We start from the raw sequence: 10,598 nt of genomic DNA on the forward strand, positions 1-10,598 counted from the left end.
AACTTTTTCCTATCTATCCTCATTACTTATGAGAAATTTATCCAAATAAGATCTTAATTACACATACACACAGATACCAAGGATGATTGAAACAATCATCATCTCTATTCAGCATCATAATCATAAGAATAAGAGCTTGTCTAGTAATCAATACCTACAATAAAACAGATTTTGATTACAGAAGAAGCGGGAATATCTTTAAGAGAAAGGGGAAGCACAACCAAATAAGGAACATAGAACAAAGGGAGCCATCTCTGAATGAAAATAATTCCCAGTTCAAAGAACTTCTCGAAGGCCACAACAACAGAGGGCACAACATAATCAAGAATAATCAAAACAGAGAAAATACAGAACCAACGGTATGATACCAACATAATTTTGGTCTCCCTGCAAAAATCATTATTAAAATGTAAATAAAAAAACAACTTTATAGATCTAGTAAATTTATAAAAATACATCATGAAGAAGATTCTAGGGAAATAATGAATTGGAAAGGCTATTTCAAATTACCAAACAAACACTGTTTCAAATTGAAAACAACTTATTTAATTCCCATATTTGCTAAGTGAATAATCTGTGTTGTGCTGTGTTGCTCTAATTCTGGCTTAACAAATGTTTTTATCAGTAAAAGTATAAAACCATTTTACCAACTTCGAAGTACTTCTAAAGTTGTCATTGGAATCTACAAACATAAAAGATGGATTAGTTTGAAAGACAAGAATGAAGGGTGCACTCGTAAAAGCATGCATCTTATGATTATGCAGGATAAATTATAGAGAAATTATGCAATTGCAAAAAGAGCATTAAGAACCTTAACGACAACTATCAATATTGTTCCAATACTTTTTGAAACTCTGTCATGGATAAAAGTTATTGCTTATGTGTGAATCATTTCATAAGTCTAATATTCTCATTCATTTTCTCTTACTTGCCATATGATGGAACATAGAAAACAATGCCATTAATCCCTCCAAACTGTTTGCTTCTGAAAGGCTTCGGTATAATCCTACAGATAAAGGTATAATGCAAATAATGATATATCAAAACTAGTTACATACTCTAATTTCAGTGGCCTCTTGATAAACATCAGCATTCTTACCCTTGACTTGTGACAAGCTGAAAAATAAGTATATGTCAGCATGGACTACAAACAAACGTCTTATAAAATTGAAGTAAGATTATTACCTAAAGGATGAATGACACCATTTTGCATATAAAATTTATTAAGAAACCAAAGGCACTAAAAACATTTAAAAGATCCTGCCAATGAAGAGTATGAAAAGTACTGTGTGTTGTGGACCCTGGCTCAGCAAAGTTTCTGTTTCATCATTTTCCTGAGTTAACTAACCTATCAAAATGAATGAAGAAACAAATGATTTTTCCTAAAAATTCTCGTGAACAAGAAATAACATCACAATTCCAACAAATTTTACATGACTGACTTGCACACATAATAAACATAGCAATATTAACACTAAAATAACTAAAATTCTTCTATCAAATTCTAAATGGTGAAATATTAACACTAAGATAACTAGAGAAATTCACCGCCTAAGAACGTCAATACATGTGCAAACACAACAATGAATGAGTATGGAAGTGTGAAATTTCAATTTGGATTGTTGTGTGCACACTAACGAAAATTAGGTTTCAACATTCTCTTGTGTGAAAAATTAGATAAAAGTGTGAATAACGGTACCATGACTGCAAGCGAATCGAAAGTGGAATGCTGGGAAATAATCGAAAGTGGAGGCTCCTAAAAGTTGCGAACAACTCCGATAGAGTGATAGAGTGACGGAACAGAGCGAACAACTCCGATGAGCGATAAGGCCACGTACGACGGAATGATAGAGTGACAGAGAGGAGGTGACGGAACTGGATCACCGAGGGATTGATTCGCTACTCACACTACGACGGAGGCTATGACGAAGACTGAATCGCGATTAGCTATTGAGGCCACGACGGAGACGGCGTGACGGAAAGGCTACGACGGAGCTGAATCGCAGAGCAGAAATGATTTGGGGAAAAACGTAGATTTTCCGGAGCAACAATATTTTGCGACTGAGGAGACTTAGCTTTTCTGATCCGGGAAGGAACGTGGAGTGAAAAGTCTACATTAATCTGTGGAGGTTATTAACCTCTTAAAAATAAATAAAAAACCTCCTCTATTATTACCTTTCATATAACTCATCAGAATTAGCTTATATCATGATTATCTTTGTAGAGTTTTTGTAACCTCCCCAAAATGACCTCTATTAAATAACTACAAAATGACCTCTATTAAATAATTAATTTTTTTAATGTGTTAAATAAAAACTTAAGATTTAGTTACACCTTAACTCCTTTCGATGTAAATTATGTATGACATTATTTCTCAATTTTAAAATAAAACAAAATCAGGTTTTCATAAATTTTCGTTTCTAGAATATAAATTTGGAATATGAACAAGTTATCAGACTAATGAATGAACAAAGTTCTAATTTTAAATATGAAAAGTTTAATGAAAAATATAAAAGATGAAATCGAATTTATTTAATTTTAAAACATAATTTCATAATCATAAACAATATTAAAACCAGTGTGTTAACAAAACTGAATAAAAACTAAAAATATTTTGTTAAGATGCATAAACAATATATTTGTAAAGATTTTTTAAATACCTGCTTATATAGGTTTTAATAATAATAATTAATTTTTTTAATCACTAAGACCATCTTATATTAAAAAAAGGAAAACATGTTTACTTCAAAACTTAAAATAAAAGGATTTGATAAAAGATTTATTTACCAAATAAATAATTAATTAATAAGTAAATAGTAATAATTTGAAGTAGTGATATTCTTGGAACACACTCTATCCCTCTCTCTCTCTTCCTTCCTATGTGTCTTCGTTTCAGCCATAACCTACACCTTTTCAAACCTCTTCATGACAAAATTAATTAACCACTCTAACCCTTCCATGAAAGGATAAATAAGGAAAACCAATGCCAATTCAAATAATAATGCACTACATAATTACAAATTACATTGAAATTTTTGATGTTTTGAATGCATGGAAACAGTGTGCCAACATGTGGTTCTTATTTCCTACTCATCCACGCATTTTTGAATCAAAGATAAGGAAAACATTTCAGGCCCCTCCCTCTTTCTTATCTCCATCATATATTCCTATTCTACGCAGTAACCACAAAAAAATCTCAAATTTTCATTATTTACTAGCAGGAAAACTTAAAGCACAATGTTTTAATACCTTTTTAGAAGATACAGTATGTTCTATGGCCTCTTAGATGCTGAACTCTTACAACGCTCCAGATATGTACGATAATTTTATAATTCATGTACCTGTAAAACAGAATTTACCCATATATCTATTATTTTAAGAAATAAAGAGGGTGTAGTGTAGGTTACTTACTAGCTTACAAATTATGTAAAAAAAAGAGACACATTTGGGATTGTGTTTTCAGTGGTATACAGAGCACAAATCCTTTGAAACTGAGATAATAAAATTATTTTTTTATTAAAAAGGTAAATAGAAAACATAGAATAAAGGAAAGACAAAACAAATTAAATTAATTATAGTGTGAATCTAATTTTCTAACTTAAAACTGTTTATGTACATGCAAGAACGATAGTAGTATAGAATTATGAAAATTGATACAAGACCAAGCATGCTAACTGTGAGCTTCCCAATTACGGTGCAGACATGAATTTTTTCTCTTTTTGCAAAATAAATTTTAAATTGCCATTGGTATTAGAAATAGCTCGGAATAATCTTGCAATATTGTGGTTGTTTAGTGTTTTGGTCTTCTCAGTTATTGCAGTAACATAGTTTCCTGAAGTGAGATGAACGCTTCCTCAAAGGACTTTCATTATATGCCGCATGTATCAAGAATTCAAATTTGATAGACCATAGAAATTGAAGAATATAAAACTGCTAAAAATTTGCATTACTTTGAAAAAAAAAACTCATTGCACAACAAAGAAGACCAGTGACAGTTGACATAAATCCAGTTAGTATCCATAGATAGGTTAAGCATGTATACTAAATCTTCCCAAACTTAGGTATTATTTCCTTCTCTTCAGGCATAGAATTACGAAAATATATCCAAACTTAAATTTGAACCAATCTAAAACATATAAACAAAATAAAGAAGGAAAGATTTGGAAGCCAATTAGCATCTTTTACCTCCAATATACTAAAAAACATTAAGTTTAAGATTTTTTTCCATAAAAAACCATAAAAGAAATAAGCACACCATTTGTCTTGATGACAAACCAGTAAAATTCATAAAACCTACATTGCCTGCAGAAAAGAAACAACACACAGTTAGTATCCATAGATAGGTTAAGCATGTATACTAAATCTTCCCAAACTTAGGTATTATTTCCTTCTCTTCAGGCATAGAATTATGAAAATATATCCAAACTTAAATTTGAACCAATCTAAAACATGTAAACAAAATAAAGAAGGAAAGATTTGGAAGCCAATTAGCATCTTTTACCTCCAATATACTAAAAAACATTAAGTTTAAGATTTTTTTCCATAAAAAACCATAAAACAAATAAGCACACCATTTTTCCTGATGACAAACCAATTGCCTGCAGAAAAGAAACAACACACAGAGGGAAGAGAATATCTTATATGTGGACTTTGCTAGCTATGAGAAGAACTTAAATGCAAGATAAGTCAACAGAAAAGAACAGATTATAAGAACTATTCCAAATATGCAACTTTTAATTAAGATTTAGAGACGGATAAGACTATACTCACAGCTCAGTCCCAATCCCTTTCCCAATTGGTACACATCTAGCCCGACAAACTGGAGTTCCATCTTTTGTTCATCAATCTGAACAGCAGGAACATAACCAATCCACAAAACATTACTTGGTTGACCATTCTCAAGGTAAAACATGTTTTTGTGAAGCCAGTCATCTCCAAAAGAAAGTCTCAGTCCATTTAGTTTTGTCTCTACTTCAATGATTCTCCAGTTGTTCATGATGAAAACATAACCCAAAGAAGGGTTTTTGTAATTTTTGGAGTTGGCTTCCAAACTGCTCTCTAAAAGCTCTATCATCCTGTAAATACACACAGGTGAAAAATCATTGTATCTAAACCTAGTCCTAGATTATTCTCCTTACTTCGGTCTAGAGATTTAATGTAGTACATCACATCAAGCTTATTACCATTTTTGGACTTAGCATCCAAACTACTCACTAACAGAATTCTCACTTTGGCTATGTACACTGATGATGTAATATTTCCCTCCTTTAAATCTTGGCTAAGTTTACTAATTTCCCTATTTTTGTAAACCAAATAAATACAGTACATCACTTCAAGGGTAATAGAATGAATCCCACCACTAAGTAATACATCTTCCAAAGCCTCGTAAATGGACAATCTCTGCCTTATCAGCTGCACTACAATATTTGTGAATGTACATGATTCAAACTCTTGTATCAACTCCTGCAATGTGTTGCGGATGAAATGGCTCCAAGTTCCCAAGGCAAGGGAAGTGTTCAACAGACTAGTAGCCAATTCGGTGCAAAGTTCCCTGAAATGAAACTCCCTAGAGGAAATGGAGCCGCTAAAGACACGATAGAAGAGTCTCTTCTCACTGGGAAAGAGTATCCTCGCAGCTATGTCTACATGCATGGAAATTGCTCTGATAACGCTCCTATTCTCCTTCTTAAGAGCCTTTATAGAACCCATTGATTGATTTCAAACACAAACATGGCAATGAAGAAGCTCTTGTGGGTTATTCTGTCCCTTTCTTTGGTTCTTGGAGTGGCCAACAACTTTGATTTTCATGAGAAGGATTTGGCGTCTGAGGAAAGCTTGTGGGACTTGTATGAGAGATGGAGGAGTCACCACACGGTTTCGCGAAGCCTCGGTGAGAAGCACAAATGGTTTAACGTGTTCAAAGCCAATGTGATGCATTTCCATAACACTAACAAGATGGATAAGCCTTACAAGCTGAAACTGAACAAGTTCGCTGACATGACCAACCATGAATTCAGGAGTACTTATGCAGGCTCAAAGGTTAATCACCACAAAATGTTCCAAGGCACGCCACATGGTAACGACACCTTCATGTACGAGAATGTTCGTAGTGTTCCTACTTCGGTGGATTGGAGGAAGAAAGGTGTTGTCACTAATGTGAAAGATCAGGGCAAATGTGGTAAGCTTAATGATCACTACTCACTAATCATACAGCTCAATATTACAGGGAGTGTTTACCGGTGATTGTAGCACAGATCTAAACCATGGTGTAGCGATTGTGGGGTATGGAATAACGATTGATGGGACTAATTACTGGATAGTGAGAAACTCTTGGGGAGCAGAATGGGGAGAACATGGTTACATCAAAATGCAAAGGAACATATCTAAAACGAAGAGGCTTTGTGGCATAGCTATGATGCCTTCATACCTAATCAAAAATTCCTCTGATAATCCAACAGGATCTTTCTCATCTCCCAAAGATGAACTTTGAAAAAGCCTCTCACAAAATCAAACTCTCATATGCCTTAGTTGTTGCTTTTTAACTTTTATCTAAGATTGTATGCCAATGTATCCATCAATATATTATACATCAAACAGAAATAAATTTTAATTTGATTTGAGTTCCTAGCAGTTTCTCATGTACACCCTTTCTTATTACCAAGAGTTAAATGCAAAGATATAGCTTTGAAATATTCCTAGGTACCGTAAATGTTTTCTGGAGGGGGACCACCAACACCACCCTCTTGAGGTGAAACTACTTGAGAAGCACTGTGCCTTGTTCCTCTTAAAGGCCAAACCATATCAATTACTGGGTGTGAAGTAGCCATAACTGTTTGGGTTGAATCCACTTGAGTAACACTATGATTGGTTCCTTGTGGTTGTGAATGCGAACCAATTTCAATCACTACATTATCTTAGTGTTGAAGTGTGTAATACCTACTTCTTGTTTGACGATCTAAATTGGAACGAAGAAGGATGAGGGAATAACTAAAAGCTCCTCCAACAATGACTAACCATAGTTTTATTTTTATGAGTTGTACAATCAGAAGTCCACAAAAAAGTACAGAAGATCAACCTCAAATCCTAAATGACTCAGCCTAGACAAGCCTAAAGACATGATAGCAAATGCAACACTCGAAACAAGACTATATACATCTGGTTTCTCTTTCACATATTTATCAAGGAAAAATGAGTACTGATGACCAGCAAAGTAGAAAACGTTGTGAGCTTCCAAACAGCGAGAACTGGAGTACTCCCATGTCTTTGCAAACAAGGTGGAAAGGGAGATTAAGAAACTGAAAAGAATGTAAGGAAAGATCTTCCACCAGCTCCAATTTCCAATTAAATGATTGAAAAAGGAGTTGAAAGGCATAACATGCAAGTCCAACAATAGAGGAAGAAAAACACACAAATCTCCATACCTTTGGCTGATGTAGCCAACTCTGAATTTTGATAAGCATGACCATTGTGTTATTTCTTAAGCACGGTTTGCTTTCAGGAACAAAGATGTCGACCATTGTTGGAGATGCAAAGCTAGTGAACGAGCAACACAGACACACTTTAGATTTCAGAAAACGCGACACCTATAATTGAATCTCTGTACAAAAACAAGCATCAAGGATTTCAAAGTCAGAATTTAACCACAAACCGAAAAAATTTGAAAACCTAAAGAAAAGAAAGGGAACACCATTACCGTTTGGAAGCAAGGTGAAATTCGAACGAAATCGCGAGCAAATCGTTCGGAAGTAAGGAAGCAACTGCAAAGATTGAGATTGAGAGTGAGATTGAGGAAAACATAGTGAGGTAACTGCAAAGAGTGAGATTGAGAGTGAGATTGAGGAAAACGTAGTGAGGTGAAGTTTGAGGAAAATGGATTTCAAACGTACGAACAAAGTGAATCAGGTGAGTTTTTCGAACGTTGGTATAATGTGTCTGTGTCCCTTTTTTCGAACGTACGAAGTGATAAAAAGGTTTTTAAAAAAATATATAAAAAGGATATGGAAAAAAAAATGTGGAGGGAATTTTTCCTGGGGTTTATCATAAAACCTCTAGTATTTATCAAAGGTTTAGAAAACCTTCACTATGTGTAAAAATTACTGGAGGTTTTATTACCTCCGTTAATAAATCTACATTAAAATTAATCTTTTTTGTAGTGTGAGTGCTAGCCTTGCTTGTGTGCTTTGGGAGTGTGATCAAAAACACTTGGGTGCTTGAGAAGACCACACTTGGTCTCGGGTTTGGAATTTTTTGTTAGCTAACCTCTTCTTTGTCTCGGTTTTTGGTGAGTTTTGGTGTAGGAACATGAATATGGATCCAATCTTGGAGGTAGAGGAAGAGGAGGAGTCGGCCTCACCTTATTCCCCTCCCATGGTGACTCCTATGGCCTAAGAAAGTGAACAAATGACCCTTGCCAACATCTTACGTGAGATGGAAGTGAGTAGGAGAGAAACTTTTGACCAATTGAGGGCGGATAGGAGGCAAAGTGAGATCTTCCTACAAGAGCACATCCAAAGACTTGAGCTTAGGAAAGATGAGAGCAGCAAGAGGAGGTCCTCTTCCGAGGACTCTAGCCATGGTGGAAGAAGAAGAAGGCACGACTATGATTGTGGTGGAAGGCGCAATCTAATCCCACAAAGACAACCTCCACCAATCAAGATTCCAAAGTTCAAGGGAGAGAATGATCCAAACCTCTACATAAAGTGGGTGCAAAAAGTGGACCAAATCTTCAATATTCATTTAGTTAGTGATCAAGAACAAGTAGATTTAGTAGTTTTAGAATTTGAAGATTATGCCATGACATGGTGGCATCAATTGTGTATGGACAATATTAACCAAGAGCCACCCGCGACCTCTTGGATGGACATTAAAACTTTGATGCACGTTAGATTTGTTCCTTCCTACTATAGGATAGAGACTCTTTTGAAGCTCCAAAGGCTTCAATAAGGGTTTATGTGTGTTAATGAATATTTTAAAATGATGGAGTCCATGCTTCTCAAAGTAGGACTCCAATTTGAAAGTGAAGAAGAAAAAGTAGCTAGATTTGTTAGTGGTCTTAGAAGAGAAGTTCAAGATGTAGTTGAGTTGTATGAGTATTCCACTTTTGACAAAATTTTACACTTGGTCTTAAAAGTTGAAAGTCAATTGAAAAAGAAACAAGAGGCTAAGAGGAATACTTCATACAATGAATACTACTCTAGAACTTGGAAAGGAAAGGAAAGAAAGGATGAGAAACCACCTTCCAAAGACCACCCACCTAGGACTAATTCGTCTAGAACCTCCCGTGAAAGTGCAAACTCTTCTCAAAGTTCAAGAACTAGTTCTATCAAATGTTTTAAGTGTTTAGGCTATGGTCACATTGCTTCAAATTGCCCAACAAAGAGGAACATGATCTTGAACCCTAAAGGAGAGGTTGAAAGTGAACATTCTTCTCCCCCCTCCCCTAAAAGTTCTTCCTTCCACACTTCTTCCCAATCTTCAAGTGAGGATGAAATCAAACCTAATGAAGGAGGTTTGTTGGTGGTTAGGCGCATGCTAGGCCAAGTGCCTAAAGAATTTGAAACCAAACAAAAAATATTGTTCACTCAAGGTGCCAAATCAACAACAAAACTTGCTCCCTCATAATTGATAGTGAAAGTTAGGTTAATGTGGCTAGCACAAGGGTTGTGGACAAGCTTGGCTTGAAAACCATCCCTCATGCCAAGCCCTATAAGCTTTCTTGGCTTAGTGAGGAAGGTGAGATTAAAGTGGACAAACAAGTCCTTATTAATAGGAAAGCCACATGGAAGGCCATGACAATTTGATAGGAAAGCTTTTCATGATGGCCATGCCAACAAATTTACCTTTAGCTTCCAAGGCAAAAAGATCACATTACTACCTCTTTCACCAAGAGAAGTCAATGAGGACCAATTGCAAATGATAAAGAAAAGAAAAGAAGAGAAGGCGCAAAAGAAGGCGCAAGGGCATGGCATGATCACCCTCAAAGGGGTGAAGAAGGTAATGCTTGCCCAAAAACCCATCTTCCTAGCTTATCCTAGTGAATCTTCCCCCTCCTTCCAAAACCCTCACTTTAGATGTCCCTTATACTTGTCATTAGTCTCAGATGAGTTCAAAGATGTTTTTCTAGAACCTCCAAAGGGTCTCCCACCCCTAAGAGATATAGAACACCAAATTGATTTCATACAAGGCTTATCTTTGCCTAATAGGCCAGCCTATAGGACTAGTCCCGAGGAGGCTAAGGAAATTCAAAAACAAGTGAATGAGTTGTTAGAAAAGGGGTGGGTGCAACATAACATGAGTCCTTGTGCAATGCCCATGATTCTTGTCCCCAAAAAGGATGGAACATGGAGAATGTGCATTGATTGTAGGGCTATCAACAACATAACCATCAAGTATAGGCATCCTATTCCTAGATTAGATGATTTGATTGATGAGTTACATGGTGCAACCATATTTTCCAAAATAGACTTGAAGACTGGGTACAATCAAATTAGAATCAAAGAAGGTGATGAATGGAAAACCTCTTTCAAGACTAAGTTTGGATTATATGAGTGGTTAGTCATGCCTTTTGGCTTGACCAATGCACCTAGTACATTCATGAG

At 35.5% G+C, this 10,598-nt stretch overlaps 1 protein-coding gene across 1 annotated transcript; it reads left to right on the forward strand.

Annotated features, from left to right (window-relative positions):
* Positions 1 to 5,725: 5,725 nt before the first annotated feature.
* Positions 5,726 to 6,490, forward strand: LOC114180604 (vignain-like). The gene is made up of 2 exons (XM_028066914.1): positions 5,726 to 6,178; positions 6,273 to 6,490. Exons 1-2 carry the CDS (start codon positions 5,731 to 5,733, stop codon positions 6,488 to 6,490), a joined length of 666 nt encoding a protein of 221 aa, XP_027922715.1. The 5' UTR covers positions 5,726 to 5,730.
* Positions 6,491 to 10,598: the final 4,108 nt, after the last annotated feature.

This window comes from Vigna unguiculata, chromosome 4 (assembly GCF_004118075.2).
Source record: "Vigna unguiculata cultivar IT97K-499-35 chromosome 4, ASM411807v1, whole genome shotgun sequence".
NCBI lineage: Eukaryota > Viridiplantae > Streptophyta > Magnoliopsida > Fabales > Fabaceae > Vigna > Vigna unguiculata.

Coding starts and splice junctions, on each gene's coding strand:
- LOC114180604 (XM_028066914.1), top strand. CDS start 5,731: ATGGCAATGAAGAAGCTCTTGTGGGTTATTCTGTCCCTTTCTTTGGTT. Junction 6,179..6,272: donor GAAAGATCAGGGCAAATGTG/GTAAGCTTAATG, acceptor ACCATGGTGTAG/CGATTGTGGGGTATGGAATA.